This window comes from Notechis scutatus, chromosome 2 (assembly GCF_049901735.1).
Source record: "Notechis scutatus isolate UNSWTSFEM ecotype Mainland chromosome 2, rNotScu1.2, whole genome shotgun sequence".
NCBI lineage: Eukaryota > Metazoa > Chordata > Lepidosauria > Squamata > Elapidae > Notechis > Notechis scutatus.
In genome coordinates, this window is record NC_142010.1 from 203636008 (window position 1) to 203659387 (window position 23380).

General features: G+C 37.8%; 1 protein-coding gene across 5 annotated transcripts in view; it reads left to right on the forward strand.

The window, feature by feature from the left end:
• The window catches only part of LOC113416838 (transducin-like enhancer protein 4), a 159851-nt gene that overhangs the window by 87863 nt on the left and 48608 nt on the right, over window positions 1-23380 (forward strand). For all 5 annotated transcript variants that reach the window (XM_026674944.2, XM_087957846.1, XM_026674952.2 and 2 more), the window contains one exon: window positions 89-105. In XM_026674944.2, the coding sequence (XP_026530729.1) occupies window positions 89-105 (17 nt within the window). The remainder of the gene's footprint in view (window positions 1-88; window positions 106-23380) is intronic.

A 23380-nucleotide genomic window follows, 5' to 3' on the forward strand; every position in this document is an offset into this window, starting at 1 on the left:
AAATATACAGTCTTGTATAAAATACCTTATATTTCTGTCTCTTTCCTTCTCTCATTTGCTCATGTTGCTGCTGCTGTTCTGCATGAAGACAGAGACTCCATAAAGGTAAGATTCTATTTCACAGATGGAAGGAATGGGCTAAAAGAATTGCAGTGCATTTATTACAGTTGAACTAAAGCATAGGAAAAGTTATTATGGTAACTAGATGGTGATATCCATATTGATTAGCCTTGGGTAGACAATTTTAAAACACTATATAAAAGTGAACATTCACTGCTGGACTCTGTGAGCTTGTTATGTACCATATCACCACAAGGGTTGTCAGTTGGCATGGAGATGCTTCTACCTACTTTTGTTCTGATATACAGAAATTCTTTCCACTGGGAAAGAGCTCCAGCACATGTACTGTGAAGAACCTCTATGAAGATGTATTGTTATAACCCGGGGAGGCCATTTTAAGCCTTGTGCAGACAGGGAGAAAAGTGGCCTCATTCTGCATCAGCAGCTGCATTAGCAGCTGATGGAATATACAATATATATATACAGTATATTCTTGTTTGTTGGCTAATTCTTGAAAATATAATCTGCTGTTGTCAGAAACTTACTGGGGGAATAAAGCAGGAAAGGAAGATCCTCCTGGGAGATGTTTTGTGTTCCATGGCAGGAAAGATTCGTATCAGATTCTTCCTGCCTATCAATCTCCAAGAAGTTTTTATTTCTAGTGCATGTCTCCATGAGGGCTGAAATGGCAGAGAATAAATATATCATGGGCATGACTTTTATCTGTTAAATGGCTTAACTCCCATACTATGAACCCTATAATGCATATTTCAGTGGGGTTAGCATTGGCATCTGGAAGATTATTTATATTTCAACAGGCCTGCAAAACAGACTGCAAAACACTGTCTTTTAGAATATTTTTAGTCAGAAATGCATCCTAGATCTGGCACTAATCTATTGCTTAGTAGGGACATCTCAGCTTGTATATGATGTAAAGCAGAATATTTAAGTCCTTTTAATCGTTCTGAAGTCTGTGGGTTTTTTAAACAATGTTTCTGCCCACTAGCTTCAATAGCAACTAATATGAAAATATAAATACTAAGACAATTTCATTAATCAAAGAACAAAAAAGGCTGCAACAAATAAAAATCTGCCCAAAGCACAGTAAAATTACTTAAGCCAGAAAATAAATTAAAAATCTTTATTGTCTAAACAAAACCAATGAACCCGCCAACTCCTGTGGCATAAGGACATCAGAAAAAGCTTTGGCTGAGCATAAAATGAATTAATTTCATGCCATCAACATTTTATGCCATCAACATTTGAGAGCAGACTGCACATCCAGAATGGATTCTACATTTCATTTTGGTTCTTTTGAAGGAGATCCATAGATGGGAAAAAGCCAATCTCGCCTCCATTGGTAACAGAACCCATATAGGTTATAGCATTTAAAGGCCAATACTATCTTTGTTTGTTTTAATATTTATATTTTGCCTATTCTGGGCAAAACTCAAGGCCTGGCTGAATTTTTTTTTAAATAAGAACAATAAGGGCAAACAGCAGAGAACTGAAAGCCACAGCAATACTTCAAATATGGATATAATGTCTCTTCTGTTGAGTTAATTATTTAGCTGTTAATAAAGATCCAAGCACTTTTTTCCTAAGACAGCTATTATTTAATTTGGACATAATCAAGATATGTATCACAGTGACTAGGCCAATGCTCCAAAGAAGACACATTGTTGGCAAACAAATCTTAGATAGTAAAGGTTTTTAGTTGCCTAAAAATAATTTATGTTTAGATTGAGCAAGGTAAAGGTATGGAGAAAAGCTTCCGACGGGGGCAGAGGGAATGGAAGAAGAAATGGTTTCCATCATTAAATACAGCAAACTTTCTCTAAAGTCCTCATATTGTTTCTCACACTTCTCAGTCTGTATTTGTCAAGCACAAAGAATCTTACATTGTTGCAGTTTATTATCAAGCCTATATACAAGAATCTAGTCAAATAAAGTTCGATACTAACTTGATGTCAGATAAAGGTCAATGGAATTCAAGAGGGGTTGTATTTAGACCATTTGTGGGAATGTAATATCTAGGCTGATGGCTTATTTAACTCCGCCCCCCTCCGCTTCTTTCCTAAAAGATTACATTTAAAAAAAGCCAGTTCTGCAAGTTAAAACAGATATTAATCAGGTACCTATACCTATTGTATGTACCTGATATAGGTAATCCTCAACATGACCACAATGGAACCCAACATTTCTGTTGTTAAGTGAGACATTTGTTGAGTTTTGCCCCATTTTACCACAGTTGTTAAGTGAATCCTTGCATCTGCTAAGTTTAACATGGTTGTTAAATGAATGTGGCTTCCCCATTGACTTTGCTGGTCAGAAGTTCGCAAAAGCTGGTCACATGATCCCAGGACACTACAACCGTATGAACCAGTTGTCAAGCTTCTGAATTTTGATCATGTGACCATGGAAATACTGCAATGGTCATAAGTGTGAAAAAGAGTCATAAGTCATTTTTTCCAATGCTGTTGTATCTTTGAATGGTCCCTAAAGGAACTGTTGTAAGTCGAAGACTACCTGTACATAGTATAAATCACTGATATTGTACTTTGAGTTGCTCATGGAATTACGAGTCTATTTTACAGATGGAGGAAATAGATTTATAAATGTTAGCCAGATGAAGGGTGGAGAAATGAGATACCTAAAAGCTGTTCTGTGGAGGCTTCATGGTTTCATATTCTACCAGTACTTGGTCTCTTTTTTTAAACATGATGACAAAGGTTTGAAGCTTGATCCCCAAAATCAATCCTTTGCTGGTTTTGTTGGTTATTTTGTTATGTTATAACAGAGTAAAATTGACCTTGTTCTTGTGAACTTCACAGTTAACCCCAGGGTTCCTAATAGCTACAAACTGATAGGAACTGTCAGTTTTCAATCCGCAACAATTTTCAGTATGTGTAGCAGTGGCAGATTAAAAAGAGGGAGAGGGAGGAGGAGAAGGAGGAGGGAAGGGAGAGAGAGAGAGACAAAGGGACGGAGGGAGGTGGGGGGAGGGGAAGTTGCCAACCTACAAATAGACCAGTTTCCCAAAGAACAAGGTCTAAACAGTTTCTTCCACATTGTGGAAAAAGAAACTTAACATGCCCTCATGCTTGAGTTATTGAGCCCAAAATTTATGTTGCTAAGTGAAACATTTGTTAAGTGAGTTTCCCTCATTTTATGACCTTTTTTGCCCCTATTGTTAAGTGAATCACTGCAGTTGGTAAGTTAGTAATCTGGTTGTTAAGTGAATCTGGCTTCCCCATTGAGTTTGCTTGCCAAAAGATTGCAAGAGGCGATCACATGTCCCCCGGGACACAGCAACGGGTCAACGTTTATTGCCACAGTTTTGAATGGGCTGCCGCCCGTTAGTGGGCCCTGGCTCGGGGATGAGACCCCTGATGTAAAGAACAAATCTTATCAACTGTCCCCTTCAGTGGTGACATGTGCTGAATGCATCCAGCAAGACCTCACTTTCCTTTGAGGTCTGAAGGTAGGATTGAGGTGGCAAGGCTGAAGACTTCCATTGTTGTGAAGTTTCACTTAAGAACTCCTCCCCAGTATTGTCTGCTTTTTGATTTTTAGAAAGGTGTTGGATCAATGAACCAATGTGCTATTACTGCTTTTGCTATGTTTTTGCTAATGTTTCATATTTGTTGTGTGTGCCACAATTTGTTTTACTATGTATTAGGAGATTAAAGCCTGCAATTTTATCAGTTGCTTCAAATGGGGGTGTATAAATAATGAATTGCCTAATGAATGCTGAATACACGTTTCAGTTTTCTTTGAATGTGCAACCTTCTAATTCCAATTACTATTATGTCTTCAAAATAAACATTGACACACACCCCTTCCTCCTTCAATAAGACATCTTGTGACTTGCGACTTCAGCAACAGAGTGGTCAATGTCTGGAATACTCTACCTGACTCTATGGTTTCTTCCCCAAACCCCAAAAACTTTAACCTTAGACTCTCTACTATTGACCTCACCCTTTTCCTAAGAGGTCTGTAGGGGGCGTGCATAAGTGCACCAATGTGCCTACTGCTCTGTCCTATTGTTTATATTTTTTATTCGTATCCATTTCATGTATTCATAACCATGCTTATACCTGTTATCTAATACTTGCTTGACAAATAAATAAAATTGCATCTTTCAGCCATTCATAGTGGCTCTTCCATTTTTTCTGCTTACCCAGAAATGCCAAACCAGTGGTTGACAGACAACTACCAGGCGACTAATCGTATATAACTGAACAACTGATTTATATTGTACTTAAAGTTGTCCTCAACTTGCAACCATAATTGAGCCCAAATTTTCTGTTGCTAAGACAGTTGTTAAGTAAATTTTGCCCATTTTATGACCTTTCTTGCCATAGTTGCTAAGTGAATCACTGCAGTTGTTAAGCTTGTAGCATGGTTGTTAAGTGAATCTGGTTTCCCCATTGCCTTTACTTGTCAGAAGGTCGCTAAAGGTGATCACATGACTCTGGGACCGTCATAAATACCTGCCAGTTGCCGGTATCCAAATTTTGATCGCGTGACAACGGGGATGCTGCAGTGGCCAGAAGTGTGAAAAACAGCCAGAAGTCACTTTTTTCAGTGCCATTGTAACTTTGAATGGTCACTAAATGAATGTTTGTAAATCGAGGATTACCGCTATTGGATGACAAGTGACTAGCTATTTCCATATGTTTTTCCATTGCAGGATATGTAAGGCTGTTTTATTAAAATACCAAAAATTGAACAGTAAATTCTTTTTAAAAGCTAAATATTATGACCTACTATACCTGGCAAGGTATTTGTTTCATTTTTTTCAGTGTAGGAACATTGAGAATTTATGGCTACATATAATTTGAAATTAAACCTAAGAAATTAACACATTGCTGAGTGATTTGTGAGTGTGTATAAATTCTCTTGCCTGTTGGCCAGCAATGCTCAAAAAGTCAAGAAAGGACAATAGAAATGAACCAATGAGGTATGTCATTGTTTGGTAGATGAAACTAATTCACCTGCCATTATTTGGGTTCCTCCTTTCTAAACCATTAGGTGGGCATCCAGTGTGACAGCATACAAAGTACAACTCTTTTTCCACTGATTTATTACACGATGAGAGCTATAAATAAATGTTTGTCTTGTACACCCATCAAGTTGCAAAGTTGGGTTGTCTCTGCATCTAGGGCTTGTTGCCAGCTTTGCAAGGTGAAATAGTTTGCTAATTTCTGTAAATGTTATCCATAATACCCAGAGTAGCAGTTAGTTGCTTGTTCTATTGATCTGTTCTCTCTTAAGTGGCTCCTGGTTAAGAAAGGCTTTTTATGATTGTCTGCTATGTGACTTGAGATGGTTTTTTATTGGCCAGAACGTGCCAGTTGCCAGCAGCTGGAGACTGTGTGCTTGTATGAAATAATTTATTCATGCAAGATAATGCTCCTTAACATTTAACAGGTAATGAATGTGACATAAATTTCCTGCTTGCTTTTAATTTTCCCTTTCCTCTTCTAATGTGCAAACAGGCAGCTCTGGTGCTCTAAATAATAAGTAATTTTTGGCCATCTGTCAAAAGGAAATTTCAATACAAATTTAAATTAATGGTGCCTGAAATTTTTTATAGCTTCTCTAAAAGCCTCTAATGTGCAGAAAATTCTGAATCTGCTGGTAGTAATTAGTGTACCATGTAATGAGGATGTGGGCAACATTATGCAGCCCCAGTGTAACATTTTGATATGGTAGCAAAAGTTTGATTTATATAAGGTTGTGGCTGGGTTTAATTGTGAGAGATGCTTCCAAGTGTTTTCTTGAAGATACAGATTATTAAGCAGGGCAGATTTTAGAACAGCTCATAAAATGTAAATTTAGGTGTTGCTGTAAGAGTGAAATAATTAAGGTAAGCGACTCACTGGTATGCAAAGGAGAGAAACCTGTCCAATTATATTTATGTTCTAATATTTTGGAAGAGTGCTATTGCCCTCATCACATGGTTGTCAACTTTGTCATTCGTTCATTCCCTTTTATGTTATAATTACAGTATTACTAAGTCCTAGCCGCCCGCCTAATAATTTTCTCTAAAATAAAGGATTTATGACGTAGCAAAAGAACTAAATATTTATTATTACATATTTCATTTCTGAGTTGCTATGTAACTGAAACTATTTCGGCAATGTATGCAATAAAATTCACGAAGAGGTATCCTTAAGCTAAAATGCAAACTCTTAAAGAAAAGTAGGATGTTAATTATTCATACTAAAAATGGATACAGATTTTTTTTCTGACGGGTTAAAGAAGGGTTACAGATGTCCTAAAGCTTAAATTGATATCCATGGCATAGTTCAAATAAACTAGAATGATCCTTACATATCTTTTTTTTATTTTACTCACTTTAATTTCTATCAGTAAGTTAGCTAATGAAATGAGTAATGTGAGTTTTAGAAAGTAATTGGACATAGTGAAATTTACTTCCAAATGAATATGCAGAGAATAGTATTGCTCTTGGTTCTTGGACATGAAATATTCTTTATGCATTTCAGCATGTGCTGCTAGGTTGTTTTTGAAACCATGTGGCTCCTTACTCTGTCCTCAGCACTTGTGAATTGACTATTAATGAAGAAACACTGGATTTCTGAGGTCCAGGAAAGCCATGGGAAACAATACCTTTGCCTGTCCATACACTAAAACTCTGATGCTTTTATTCTTCAAAAAGCAATGTAATCTAATCTAAGCAATGCCTATCTATGCAGTTCTTGATTACATAGATCCCCTCTCATGTGGGCTAACAGAATATAATACAGAATAATAGAGTTGGAAGGGACTTGGAGGTTTTCTAGTCCAGCCCCTGCTCAAGCAAGAGACCCTATACCATCCTGGACAATCTCTCCATAAAAATCTCCAACTGGAACACCTACACGTTCTGGAGAGAAGCCATTATACTGATTAAGTGTTTTTAAGCCATTATGCAGTGATGAATATGCAGCTTGAAAAAGATCTATACAGGGGATAAAGAATGTTGCTGATGAGAGATTTGGAGGAAGTTAGGGAGGTGCATGTATGCTCATTAATATGCTTTCTGGGGGAGGGACATGTGTCAGGTTTCCAAGTAATGAAATCCACGTTAAAAGAAAAGTAACAAAGTCCATCTTCAAAAAGATTTCCTTTATTTAGGAAAGCATCAAATTGGCAAAGTCCATGGTAATTCCGGATCTGACCCAACCCAGAATTACCCCACAATATTAGAAGTTAGAAACAACCCCCAGAAGTCACATTCTCCAATAGAAGTAATTCAAGGTTGCTTTGATGTCATAAATCTTCACCTCCAGGGGCCCAAGTCCGTACAGCTCATTTCTCATGGGAAAGAAGATCACCTAGCCATAACACTCTCTTTATCTCCACTCCTCCACCCTTAGGAATGCGTCAAGCCCGAAACCCTTCCTCCCATTACTGCCACAGAGAAAATAAGAAAAAGAATATATACTAAGACAAACTAAAATGGCTACACGTATGTCAATTTCAGGCTTTGTGTCAAGAAAAGGGCTGTGAAAATATTTACAGACCCCTCACATCCTGGACATAAACTGTTTCAACTCTTACCCTCAAAATGATGCTATAGAGCACTGCACACCAGAACAACTAGACACAAGGACAGTTGTTTTCCCCGAATGCCATCGCTCTGCCAAACAAATAATTCCCTCAACACTGTCCAACTACAAAGTCTGCAGCACTATTATTATTAATCTTCTCATCACTCCTTATCACCCATCCCCTCCCACTTGTGACTGTATGACTGTAATTTTGTTGCTTGTATCCTTACAATGTATATTGACTGTTTCCTAGTATAATTTGATTGCTTATTGTACCCTATGACTATTATTAAGTGTTGTACCTTATGATTCTTGATTCTTGACAAATGTTTCTTTTCTTTTATGTATACTGAGAGCATTTGCACCAAGACAAATTCCTGGTGTGTCCAATCACACTTGGCCAATAAAGAATTCTATTCTATTCTGTTCTATTCTGTTCTGTTCTATTCTATTCTATTCTATTCTATTCTATTCTATTCTATTCTATTCTATTCTATTCTATTCTATTCTATTCAGAAGGCCACGAGCAGGATTCAACACATTTGCTGCACTCAGTTTCTGCTTCTTAAAGCCTTCTTAGTTCAAATACATATTTTTTCCGTGACCCTACAGCTACTGTGAAACTTTTTAAAGAAGTCAACCACTAACTGCTGCAGGATGCTAAAGAAAGAGGGGTCCTAGGACTATCAGATTGTCTTGCAAAAAAAACTTTGAAAATATGTTTTTGCCATTGCTTAAATACTACATCAGTCATCATTCCAGGCACAAGAAACCAAGATCCAGGATAGAGTTTAAAAGCACTGTGGATTTATTCCATACAAACATAAACCATAATCTGATCTACCAACAGTCAAGGCAAATTGGTGGCAGATAAGAGTCAATGGACTTCAAGGGGGGGCAGTACTTAGCTCTCTTTCAAGGACTCAAGACAGAGGATGTGTTTTGTCTTTGCCCTCGGGCTCCGCCTAGTCATCTCCTACAATTGGTATTGTCTGGAATAATAATAACCTTCCAACCTCAAAACCCTGAATGGTTTTGAATATCAGAAAGGCCTTTTCTACAATAATAAGCTGCAAATATTTTGCTGGAGAAGATTTTTTTATTCCATGGCATGCTACAACCATTAACCATTAGATGGAACAACTAATTAGATCCCATCCTGTTTTTGAAACCTCAATGGTTATTTTGTATGGTGGAGGTTTTTCTAAAACATTCAACAGTATTAATGGAAGAGGTGCCAGTTAAATTTGCATTTTCTAAACAAGTTGCAGTGTGACTCTGGTCAAATTATGAGGAATTGGCCACCAGTGAACTTAGCAGCTGGCAGTAGAAGAAAGACACTGCTATCAGGCCTATTGTATCAGTTAGTGGTGAAATTGTTGCATGCGTAATTAGGCAATGGGACTCTACAATCATAGCAGATATCAATGTGTAGAGAGAACTGCCATGCCTGTGAGTAACATAGTACACCATGGTTGCAAGAACAAGAGACTATTTGGGTGGAGAAAAATTGTGGGGATCAAATGCTCCAATGGACTGCAGCAACCTTTACCTATCAGGTAAAGGGAAGATTTGCAAAGGTTGTCTCACTGCCCAAGAAATTCCTGATAGTGTAAAATATTATGGGAGATTTTTTAGAAAGGCACTTTGGAACAGAACAACTGAAATCCATTCATCTACGAATGCCTTTTGTCTTATTTGTCTTTCAGACAGAAATAAGAAACTGTAGCCATATATTTTGTGTGGACTGGTGATGCTGTTGAAAGACTGAACAAGGTGACATAAAATAGTCTGGGCTTACTATAAATCGAACCTATTTCTTGTGATGCAGCTGAATGGAAACATGAAAATAGTGCCTTAAATTCTGTAGAGATGCACTAGTTTCCATAGCGGAGCAGAGGCGAAGTACCATTTAACAATCTGAAATATAGATGTATTTGTTTTTAATCGAAAAGAGCTAAAATGGCACAAACCCTGCTATTTTATTTTATTTTATTCATTTTGTAAGGAGAAATAGTGGGAATTGAATCTGGTCTCACAGGACTTGTGTAGGGATTAGTTCCTTGCTCCCCTGCTCATCATAGCTGAATCTCTTGAAGTAGTAGTTCTGATGATCAGATCAGGAAAACAAAAGTGCTGGAAAAATTGCGCTGTGTAATTAGAAGAGATTATTTTAAGAGCCCAGGAGTCTGGTGATTGTCTTGCTCTCAGTTTAGAAATATGACAGATGGTCAGAAACCACAATGAAGAACCCCACAATTTATCAGGCAGGCTACTATTTACTCCAACTCAAAGGAAAACATGAATTTAGGACTGATTTTCCTGGAGAGTATTTTGCAAAGAGACCCGGGGTGAATTACCCTTTCATTTAGAAGGAAGTATTAATTCTAATATTGGAAAAGGAGGGGCCGGTTCTTTTCTGCAAAATAATTAGGGTTTATTTTTATTTCAATTTATTCTGATCTAGCAGTACAACATGTTGTTTGGCATTAATTGATACCTGCCTTGGGGCATATAGACTGTGGGGAATGTTACAGGTGCTCTAATATCTGTAATGTAATTGTTTGTGAACCAGATGAATTAATATCTATGGGGCTCAGCCAATTCTCTGATGATAAAACTTGAGTGGACTGATGATGTGATTGAGTGAGACAAGGTGGCTTGTTCAGCACCACACCCACTAAGCACCGAAGTGTAACAAATAATTAGCAAAGCTTTAGTTTTTATATTAGTTTATCTTAAATGACTAACACTGCATTTTTCTTCAGAATGTATTTGACTTAATATCCTATGCATATATACTGTATGCTTACATGTATGTATAGATTTAAATTGTGATTTAATTTACAGTCTGGTATAGACCTTTCTACCCCCACCTGTTTTGTGTTTTTTTACATGTGTTTCTTATGATGTTTGTTGTATATTGATGCTGTTTTATGCATATTAAGTAAGCATGGAATGTTTATTTAAGGCTAGCAACATATAATCTAGAATAGCGGTTGCCAACCAGTGGGCGGTGGCGGTGGCCCACTGGTGGGCCATGAGAAAATTTTAGTGGGCCGCAGAGAAATCTCACCCCCAGAACACCCCCCAAAGCAATTAATCCAGGTTATGCAGAAACACAAGGCTGCTCAGCCCACATGGCCCGCGGGAACCTCCCCGCCCACTCGCTCCATACCCGGCAAACTTGTCTGCTAAATTGCTATTTTTCCTTTTTCCGACCATCATCTGTTCTGCTGTGCCTGGACATTTAGATTAGCTAGGAAGCAGGAAATGGTTGGATTTCTTGCTTTCTAGCTAAGCACAGCCGAACCTTGCTTAGGAGTGAAGGTTTGCTTGCAAGCAAATTCAGTGCAGACTCACGGCAAGCAAATTTGAGAGACTGAGCTAGACGATGGCAGATAGATAGATCACTGAATGATTCTGTGAGCAACTCAATCTGCCTGCTTTGCCTGATTTTGGATAAAAGTTGCTTTTTTATTAAAAAATTCAATATTTACATACATGGTGTGTTGTGAATTAATTTTATGAGTTTGCTTGCAAGCAAATTTTATGTGACAGACTGAACTCTAACCAATGTCAGATAGATAGATTTCTGAATGAATCTGTGATTTAGTGAGCAACTCAATCTGCCTGCCTGCTTTGCCTGATTTTGGGTAAAAGTTGCTCTTTTTTTATAAAAAAAATTCAATATTTATATAAATATTTATAATATAATACAAGCCATGCCCAGCCAGTCACATGACCACCAAGCCACACCCACAAATTAGGCCACGCCCACAGAACCAGTTAGTGGTCCCTGGGATCTAAAATTATGAGTTTGGTGGTCCCTGAAGTCCAAAAGGTTGGCGACCCCTGAATGACTTATTTTACTATATACTTAGTCAATTAATTATTTAGAATAGAGACATTGGAGTCCAGAGTACAGATGTTCTAGTTTCCCAGAAGGCAAACATTTTAAAAGGCCTTAAGTTCCAATATTGAACAGACCCATCAAATATGTTCACTAGGAACAGAATGTGTTATTGGCTGTGAGAGACTGAAATGTGAGTAAATTTGTTTCTGGGCTTCCAGTACTTCCAACTGTTATTTTTTCATACATCATGGTAAATCACAGTATGATATTTTGGTTTGGATTTGTATGTTGTGTGAATCTAGCCCACTTTATTTTCTATGCCATAGTTTGTGGCCTAGATTGATGCATGAATCTGGCTATTTTTGGCTTATTCATACACACAATGATTAAGCAAAGTATAGCTTACGTTGATGTATGAACCCAGTCTGAATATGGGTTCTCATCAGGGATGGGCTGCTACGGATTCACCCAGGTTTGGGCACACCCATTGCTAACGTTATGGCTGGTTCGGCGAACCGCCAAATTCCTCCCCTGGCTGCCCTGCCCACCCATCTCTCCCCTCCCAGGAGTCTCCACACGGCCTGTTTTGGATGTGAGGTAAGTGCAGGACCACACAGAGGCTCGAAGAGAGGGAAAACTCCTGGAAGTTCTGGAAGTCCAAAAAGCCTCCAGAGGATCTCCAGAGCCTGGGGCAGGCAGTTTTCGCCTTCCCAGAGGCTTGAGGAAAGCCTCCAGAGCCTGGGGAACGCTACCCCCCCCCCCCGTGGTACAGGAGGCTGACTTGGCCACACCTACCATGGCCACGCCCACCCAGCAACCGGGCAGAGAACCTGTTGCTGAAATTTTTGAAGCTCACCCCTGGTTCTCATTGTTGAATGATCCTCCCCACAGAAATGTAGTGAAGAGGACAGTAGGTCTACTGTGACTGACATAACTTTCCATTTGTGGAAAATCCCTGTGTAACATAAGAATCAGTTAATCATGTGAATCCACATCTATATACTGAGCGGAATTAAGGTGAACATAAGATGTGATTTATTGAGTAAAACAGTTGTTTTAAAAATGGGTAAGCTGTTGCCCAGTTCAAAGTTTTCTACCTCCGAATATTTATTTCTAAGAAAAAAGGGGAAAGAAACTACTGAATTGTGTCTTGAGATTACCCAAACTGTCATATAGTTTTACTATCACAATTAGCTTTTATGTTGTAATATTGAAAAGTGCTGCATCTTGTTCACACATAAAAAAGTTTATGAAAAGGGAATAGTTATATTCCAGTGCAAATGCAGTAAAGATATTTTTTACTCTGGCCCAAGGAAATAGGTGTTGTTTGGCAAATTTTAAAGCGGTTTTTTTTTTCTCTTTCATATGTTAGTTTTATAATAAATCTGCAAGTGTCTTTTCAGTCAATCTAGATTACTCATGTTATTGTGGAAATGTCCAAGTAAATTTATTGGCAAATATTCAGAAGTTGTTTGCCACCATGTTTTTCTGTGCTATGACTTCAAGGAACCCGGGCAGTTGCTTGGACTGTACTTACATCACAACTGAATATTGATCCTTCTAGCTCAATACCATTGACAGTGATGAGAAACTTCTCTCCAGAGTTTTAGACAGGAATGATTCCCATCTTTTATTGGAGGGACTTATGTTGAGTCTGGGAACTTATACATATAAAGCATATGTGTACTATTGAACCATAAGGCCTTTTCCTTGAATGATCTCTACTGTCTACTTTCAGCACGCTAATGTGCTATATTATGGGGAACTAGAAATTTATGGTGGTTGATAGGCTGGTCTTGTTTCTAAGAGTGAGCAGGGACTTGCTTACTATCCATGATATTAAAATATAGAATTTTTATTAAAAGGAGGACCTGTGGCTGCTGTCCATCAACATTACTATTTTGTACTGCTAGAAGAAAATATGTGTAGCTCATGGTTGAACTTTGGAGTCCTTGGTGGTTTTCTTGCAGATGTTTCATTACCAAACTAGGAAACATCAGCAGAACTGATGATGTTACCTAGTTTGGTAATTAAATGTCTGCAAGAAAACCACCAAGCTCAAAGAACACCAAGGACCACATTGTTATTTTGATTGTTCCTGCAGTGAATTATACTAAGGGCAGCCGCATATAGTAAGGCCATGTCTTCTTCGCCCATATAATGAATGTTTCAATACAGTTAAAAGATATGCTATCTCCCATGTGGTAAATATATGTTAAGATCACGGGAGGTAGAATTCTTTGTTTTTGAATGGTAGATTAGGAAAAGTCATTTTAACTTTTGCAATTCCAGAAAATCAACGTATCCCTAATTAATTCAACGTGATTTAAAAATACTGGAGGAAAATAGTGGGCTCTAAATGTTCGCCATTTGGAAAAATCTGATAAGAAGGAATTAAATTATTTCCTCTTCAGTTTTTCATGCTTAATTCTTTTAATTAGGCTAAACAAACACATCTTGGGTGACCCATTGCTTCTGGCAATTTTTGAAGTACTATATTTTCCTAAGCAACATTTGGCCTTTTGAAGAACAAAATAAAAATGGAAATGCTAATGGATTTTTTTTTCCAGCCAACTAAAGGGAAGAAAATAAAAATGTCACCATGGTAACAAAGCTGCTTTCTAGATGGCTTCCTAAGATATGCCTGAACTAGAAGCAGATGTCTGATTTAAGAATCTTGCCTCCTTCAATGTAAACAAATAACTTATAGGCAGGTGTTGGAAATAATATGGAAATCCTATTAAGGGGCCCAGAGTTCCTCTCAGTCAGGAAACCCCAGCCACAAAAGAGCTGGCTGTTTGAAAAGAGGCAGAGTAAATTCTCATTAGGCTTTAGCTTTCCCAGGAAATGATTGTCTTTGCATGTTATTTCTCCTGTGAATCTATTGATCCATTCTGCTAGCCCTCTTTTCTCTCCTTTGGGGGAGATTAACACTTGATAGGGGCTGCTGCTTCAAGATTTGTGACATTTGTGATTTTAACCCTTAGCCTCTTCAAGGAAGATGGGAAAAGACCCTAACAAAACCTCTTTAGTCCTAAGCCCTTGCATGTCTGTTGAGTGTGAAAAAACAAATTAAAGAGGTGGGGGGGAGGGAAGATTCTAGATAAAAGCCACTGCATTAGGGTATTGGTGGGAGAAGAGAGGCCCTGTGTCGACTAAAAAGATTAACACTTTTAAACTTTTGAAACAATTGCTTAAAGTTCAACATCATTGATACCAAATATTTCTGGCAACTGGAGAGTTTGAAATCACTTGCGGGGAGGACAGCTTGGATTAGATTAATTTAAAAAGCGATTTAATGAATGAAGGCTCCCCCCCCTTTTTTTAAAAAAAAAAAATAGAATTAGGAGCAAACAACCCCCATACAAATTTATTTTATCATGGACTTATCTAAATTTATCTTCAGGAAATAATATCGACCTATCTTAGATTTGGCAACTGACTATCTTTCCCACCCTATTTATGGGTATGTTGACTGGTGTGTATGTGTGTGTGTGTGTGTGTGTGTGCGCGTGCGTGTGTGTGTGTGTGTGTGCACGCACCATGGCTGTGCATAGCGATGTGCTTAATAATACTCTGAGGGTTAAATGCGGATAAACACAAAACAAGGCTCTAAAAAGCCTTGCTATTATCATGCAGGATTTCTTGGCCTATAGTCCCTGAGACGCACTTCATAAAGCCAATAAAGCACACACTGGTGGTCTCCTGTTGCCCTAGCAACGGGCCATAGGGCACAGTGTATGTGAAATGCATGAACATCTGTGAATTAATCTTTTTTAGTTTGTTCTTTTCTTGGCCCTGATTGGGCCATTCTGGCTTGTGCTTGTGACAATGTGCAAGGAGGGATAAACTGAAGAGTTCCCCTGGGCCCTGCCCTAAGTGGTTGGCAGAATGGAAAGTGAAGTGAGATTTATCAAGGCAGTGCTTTCAGTAGTTGAGGGATTTAGTCTGACAGCCCTCTCGGTGGGACGTTATTAGCTTACTTTCTTCCTGCATTGGGGAAATGAATTTAAAAAAAAATTCTCTAGTAAATCTAGGCATGATGGGCTTGATTTGGACGAACACGAAAGAATAATCTGAGGATAAAATTGAAATAATCACTAGGGTGTACGCTGTAGTCTACTGGACCTTAACACACACGCACACACACACACACACACACACACACACACACAGCTTTTATCAGGTGAGGAAAGGGGGAGAGAAAGGGAAAACACTTTCAGGAAAAAGCCCAGATGGAAACCTGGAAGACCGAGTGCTGCCCTTTGATTAGAGCGTCTCCTCTCAGATCTTTAAATGTGAGAATTGAAATGGTGGCGGTAGTGAGTATTGTTTTAGTATTGCTGGAGCTGGAGCAAAGCAGATCAACATCAGCCAGCAGTGAGCTGTTTAGATGAGCCTGCGCATTCGTATGTAGTGCGTCTTTCCAGGGCACCCCTTGGGCACACTACAACATAGATCTTGTGTTCAGCTCCTAATGTCAATACCAGATGCTCACTTGTAAACTGCTTGGCTTACCCTTGTTGTTTTCCACTGTGTCGCTGAGAGGACTGTAGGGGGAACACTGCGTACGTCATATAATCAGTTAATGCTGCATGCAGTCAGTATCTTAATGAAGTGAAATACAGCTTTAATCTGCTAATTGCATTAAGAGGGCAACAGATTGCTCTGTATTTCTCTTTCCTCTGAGCTATAAGCTTATCAAAGAATACCGAGTTGTGTTTGAGCGATGCGTGTTGCATTGAGTCAGCCCTTAACTATTTATATCTAAATATCAACTGATGGAAATTTTACCTCTCGGTGGTCTAGATCTCCCGAGATGGAATATCTTTCTATGAATATTCTTTGTTTGGGGAATAAATAAAAGTGGAAATTGCCGCTGCAGTAGATTTTATATCCACATGCAAACTCAATGCTAGTTTAATTGAAGATGAACTACTGTACTCAATGGGGCTTCTTCTGTAGGAAATGTTACAAATTGCAAATTTTATTAGTCATAAAATTTCAATTATATGACAGGTATCCAAATACTGCAGATTATTGAGTTAAGGATAAGGATAAATGGTCCTTGATAATTTTTACTTTGGAATAATAATCTTTGGATCAGGTTTAAAAATTGGCCTTATATATCTATCCATTGGGCAACATGAACTACTTTTAATGGTGGAAGGAAATATCCTGTACTTATTAGAACAGACAATAATAGATGTGATAATTACTAATGTAAACTGTTGTAATTACACCATCTGATGTGACTCCGTTGGCATTTTTATTTCATATTTTCTCTATAGTGAAACACAAGATGTTTGGGTGTGAACCAAATTAATGATTTATGTTTGTTTAGAAAGACTTTGAGTGTGTGAGTCATTTTTAGTTTTGAAACTAATTTGTATTTCACTTGCTGCACTGAATTGATTTTATTAAAAAGGATATCTTGTTTGCTAATGGTTGATGTTGCTGTCGTTACTGTCTTTGATTGACCACTTTGTTCTTTTTTTAATACTCTGCTTCTAACAAATTATTTTTTTTAACTATTGTTTCTCACCTACAACTTGAGCAGAAGTTCGGGTACACCTTTATTATGTTAAATAAATGGCTGGAATGCCATCTACTTTTATTGCTATGTTTTACTAGCTTTGCATTCACATTGCTAATAGATCCAAAACCCAATAGATACCAATAAAAGCAGAAGATGAAGAGCAACCACATAATTAAAACAGTGCATTAAACTGTGTGTAAAAGAGAAAGAGAGGGAGATACATCAGGAGGATCAGCTGAGAGAGATTAGGAATTTTTTCACCCAAACTCAAAACTGTTTATCAAAAAGGACATGAGAAGCAATAGCAAGTGAGTCTCCTGGGGAGACATTTCAAAAGGAGAAGATATAGTCAACAAGGTCTCCCCACTGATTGTCAGCTGACTGCCTTCAGAGAATAGAGGCACCCAGAGAAATCCTCTTGCAATGGCCTTAGTACATGAGTGGTTGGGAGGGTGGGGGGATGTTTACTTATCAATGCTTAACATACATAGAATATTCAGCAGTATTTATAAGACATGGTCTGTTTCACATATATTTTTCACATATTCATGTAATATTCTGTTTCACTTACAGAAGCAATGTGTTGTAGTGTTTCAAGTACTCCATTAGAAGCTTGGAAAGGTTTCTAGCTATCTCTGAGCCACGAGTCACTGCCTCTCAGCCCAACCTAATGTGCAGGGTTGTTGTTGTTTTTAAAAATGATTTTATTGAAATTGTTAAAAAGGAAGATAAAAGCTAATGAAAACTAGTGTAGAATAATGGAAGGGAAGGGAAGGAAATAGACAAAAGTGCAGAACAAAGAAGTAAAATAACATATAAAGAAGTAGCTTCTGATTTCTTTATAACAGTTATAAATATAAGAATAAATGTACCTCTTACTCTAAGGTTACAACATGACTCTCATTTTTTCTATAATCATTTTTTTTCTAATCATCAAACCATAAGTCATGTTCCTTCTTTCTGTTTCACACAAAAACTCTAAAGGGGTTTTTATCTATCAGCAATAAACATAAATGTCTTTTCTCTAATCGAAGAAGTCAATTTGATCATCTCAGCAAGTTTCCTCATGTTTATCATCCACCTCTCCATTGTGGGTAATGTCACATCTTTAAACCATATAAAAATCTTGCTGCAATTATCATGTATAGAAACCAAGTTCCATGATTATTATTATTATTATTTTGCAATTGTTTATCCATCAGTCCCCAAAGAAAAGCTGCTGATTTCAATTGTATATTAATTTTTAACATCTTCTGAATTAGTATATGCATTTGAACCCAATACTTTCTGGTTTTTCACACATCCACCAAGCATAATAAAATGTCTCTTTTTAGTCTTCGCATTTCCAGCATAAATTTTCAATACCTTTATACATTATAGACAATTTCTCCAGTGGCTTATACCTGTAATATATCATTTATAAAAACTCTCCTTAAGATTATAACACACAATGTAACTTTCAGTCCTCTCAGCCACATATTCTCTCACTGTTTCATTTGTAGGTTCTGTTTCAATTTTCAGTAAAAGATTATATATTTTAGCAATCACATCCAACATTGTACATGGTTACGTTTCAAACTCAATCTTATACTGTTCAAAACCAAACATTATTTTGTCTCCTTTAAATCTTTTTAATAATTGTATATAAGAAAACCGTTGACAATTATGTCCTTCTGGCACAAGATCTTTTCTTTTACTAGTTTACATTTCCCTTGACAAAATTCTGTTATCTCATAATAAGCTAGCCATTTGTGCTTATTTATCATTTCTCATTTTTAGAGCACTCTTGGGCTGAGAAACATGAAGGTGTTTTGGGCACAATCTATTCCATATTTTCAGTGTGGCATACTGACAAAATGATTTTTAAAATGTTGTCATATTATAAATATGCATGCCACACGAATCTCGTCATGCTCTCTTAGTTCTAAAAACCTTTTAATTCTATTTTTCAACACAGCAAGCTGTAAAATATAATTTCAAATCAGGTAAAACCAATCTTCCTTTTTCTTGCATTGTTCATCTTGTAGCATCTTATATTTAACTCATGGTTTCCCCCCTCCCCTGCCACACAAATTTAGATATATCCTTCTGCTATTGTTTAAATGGTACATCAGTTGTCAAAACAGATATTGTCTGGAACAAAAATAACATTCTATGTAAGACATTCATCTTAATCACAGAGATTCTCCTCAGCAATGACAATTGTTTTAACTTAATTCCATGTGTGAGTTATTTCAAAATAGTTATTTTGAAATAAGATTCAATTCATATTTGTCATAATCATATCCAAGTATTTTACCATCGTCTCCATCTTAAAACTCATTTTATTTGATCTTGTATTTTCATGTTTTTGTTAACAACTTCCTTTTCTGTTTATAAACAAGATGTGATGTGCCAAAAATTTACTTTACCCATTCATATTTCAACTCACTCATCTTCCATAACCAGCATCAAATCATCTGCAAAAGCTCTTAATTAATGAGTCTTTTTAAAATTCTTACTCCCATATATCCCAGAAGTGCTGTTCAAAATTTCACTGGATTTTCTTGTTGTTATTTTTCTTCCTTGAAAAAGTTTTGCTTGTTATCTAAGAAACTTCTTGGATGAGAAGTGAAACATTTTCAAGGAAAAAACCACAAGAAAGTCCAGTTGCCTTTTGAACAACACTTCTGGGACAATCATGGCCTAATTGACTGAGTATCTCCATAGACTTTTACTCCCAAACCTCTCATCCTGTCCTATGACTCTGTTCAGTATTTCAACAACCAAAATAAACATTAGAGACAGTTAAGAGTTAAGTCTTGTTCCTTTTTGTCGCTCATATGGTTTTGTTAGATCTCTATTAACAATAAGGTATACTTTCTCTGAAGCTAAAATTATTTGATCCATTTTAAAATATCCTCTCCACCTTTCACATCTTCCAAAACATTAAGCAGAATAGTCCAGTTCAAATTGTCAAAAGCCTTCTCTGCATCTAAAGACAACACAGCTTGTTTTTCATTATATTGTTCCAGATATTCTAAAATGTCCAACATAATTGTAATATTGTTTTTTTGGGTAAGAACCAACATTGGTTCTCATGAATAAATTCTTGCAAAATTATTATTTTTTATTGCTTGGAATCATTGTAAATTAATATTATTTTAATTTAAATCTAGCAATTTATTTTCTGTTAGATTTTCTCCCTTATGTTTTTCCCCAAGTATTATTGTATCAAAGAACTATAATGTTGAAGTGGAGTGTGCAACTCTTTTATTGCTGAGTTCAGAAGATAATAAAAATATTGTGAAATTTCACTTCAAAACTGTCCTATTTTCAACAATTATCTGTCTTATGGGCATATAAAAAGTACCCTGTGTTGAAGACGAGATAACATAAAGGTTTCCATGTTCATCAAAGCAAGCAGTATCAACATAGAAAGAAAAGCACTATTTCATCTTATATATAGACAACACTCCTAATAATAGCCAGAGCTACAGTATATTTGGTCCTGAGAATCTTTCCTCATAAATACTTTTGTTGCTTCATTGGATGTTTTACAATCCCTCCTTTTCATGTCTTCTCATTCCCCTTGATATCATTGTATGATTTTCTCAAGTCCTGTCTTTCACCCTTATTTCAGCCAACCTTTTATTATACTCTCTAAGGTCCTACTATACATTAGTCTAACCAGGTCAGCAGTCATGCTTTTTAGAAGTTAAGGAAAGTAATCTCACTTAATTTCCATAAAATTAAGGCTACATATTACATTGTTAGACTCAATGTAAAAGCCATCAGAAAGGCACTACCGAGCTTGAAGCTAGTGAATACCAAAGGAAGAGCTAAAACACAATAAAAGTAGAAAACAACTTCAGGAAAGCATTGTGTTCAGAAAAACATGTGGAGTTCTTTAGATGATTCAAAAAATAATAACTTCACATCTCAACAAGGGGCAAATCTGAGCAAGGAGATCTCAGTTCAACATCGGTTCAGCATCTCAACAAGGAAATATTTTGTCTGGTACTTGTCTGACTAGGACAGTTTATTTAGTGTTGAAATATTGCTTTTTATACAGTATTTACAACTGTGATATTCAGGTAAACCTGTATTACCTGTATATCATAAGTAATATTTATTTATTTATTTATTTGATTTATTTATTTGATTTATATTGCCGCCTATTCGCCCATGGCAACTCGAAGTGGCTTACACAATGTAAAATCATATTTAAAACAAAAATTAAAAATAAAAACAATAAAAACTAACAAAAAGAATCAAATAAATTAGTAAAGTACAATAGAACAAAATTTGGGGAAAAAAAAAAAAAAACTCCCACCACCACCCTGACGACAGCGGATCACACTAGCCATTTGATGGGTTTCATCCCTCTCTGGGTTCCCCAGGCCCGCTGGCAAAACCAGGTCTTCAGTGCCTTTCGGAATAGTATTAATGAGGGGACCATTCTAATATCTGGGGAAATGATGTTCCAGAGAGACAGAGCCACCACAGAGAAGGCCCTTCTTCTAGGTCCAATCAGGTGTATCTCCCTCAGGGATCTGCAACATTCCCTGTCTTCTCTCTCTAATGGGTTGGGTAGATGTCACTAGCAAGAGATGTTTCATCAGATAACCTGGACCCAAGCCATGAAGGGCTTTAAAGGTGACAACCAGCACCTTGAATTGCACCTGGAAGCAAATTGGCAACTGATGCAGCTCCTGCAGGAGAGGTGACACATGTGCACACCGGGGTTTGCATAAAACCATGCAGGCTGCTGCATTTTGTACCAACTGGAGTTTCCGGATGCTCTTCAAGATAGGAAGTGACCAGGGCATCGTGACTGTGAGTAGGGACTGCTGATTCAGGAAAGGGCATAACTGGTGCACAACCTGCAGTTGCGCAAAGGCCCTCCTGACCATGACTGCCACCTGCTCTTCGAACAGGAGTCGTGAGTCCAGGAAAACTCCTAGATTACGCACAAGGTCTGTTTGGGGTGGTGCCACCCCATCCAAGATTAAAGGTGGTAATTCTCCCTGAACCAACGAACCCCAAACCCAGAGCCATTCGGTCTTGCAAGGGTTTAATTTCAACCCATTGCTCCCCATCCAGCCCCTAACAGCCTCCAGGCACTACGAGAGGAAGGACACAGCAACACTTAACTCACCACGGGCCAAAACATACAGCTGAGTATCATCAGCATATTGGTGATACCTCAGTCCATGGTGACGGATGATCTCACCCAGTGATATCATATAAATGTTGAACAGGAGTGGAGAGAGTACTGAGCCCTGAGGAACCCCATAAAGCAGTGGGAGAGGGTTGGATCTCTCCCCTCCTATCAGCACTGACTGAGAGTGGCCACAGAGGAAGGAAGTGAACCAAGACAGCACAAGCCTCCCACTCCCATCCCCCGAAGCCGTCCCAGGAGAATCCCATGGTCAATGGTATCAAAAGTGACCAAAAGGTCAAGTAGAAGAAAGATGAATGCACTACCCCCATCCCACTCCCTCCAGAGATCACCCAAAAGTACAACCAATGCTGTTTCTGTCCCAAATCCAGGCCTGAATCCTGACTGGTAGGGGTGGGGATAATCCATTTCATCCAGAAACCTCTGGAGCTGCTGTGCGACCACCTTCTCAACAACCTTCCCCCAAAAGGGAAGATTGGAGACAGGTCAGAAATTATCCAACCGGGTGTAGTCCAGTGATGGCTTCTTAAGAAGAGGGTGGACCACAGCCTCCTAAAAGTGCTGGGGCACTGTCTCCTCCTGTAAAGAAGCATCAATGACCACCAGAGTCTACCCGCCTGTCACCTCCTGGGAAGCTTTCACAAGCCAGGAGGGACAAGGGTCTAAAATACAGGTGCTCACGCGCATACTCCCTAGGATCCTGTCCACTTCCTCAGGAGCAATAGGGTCAAACTGTTCCCAGATAACAGGGCAAAAACCTGCCTCAGGAGCTTCCGTCGGATCAGCAAACGCCGGCATCTAACTGGGAATGAAGTCGAGCAATTTTGTCTTCCAGAAAATCCGCAAATTCCTCAGTGCACCCCTTCAGGTGGATCTCAACCTCCTTCCCTAAGAGGCGATGGCTCACCTTAAAGATAGTTGCTGGGCGACCATTTTATATATACACATTTATATATACATATACATTTTATATATACCGTTTTATGTACACCATTTTGACTATAATGGGGCTTGCCGATTATGGTATTGAGTCATAATGTTCACATCAAAACAGGTTGGTCACATGGCCATCCTGATTTTACAATCTTTTTTGAGGTGATCATTAAGTTAATATGGCAGTCATAAAACAAAAGCCATGGTCCTTAATTGAACTCTACAGTTATTAAGTGAACTCATTGTTCACTGTGATGCAGTTTTGC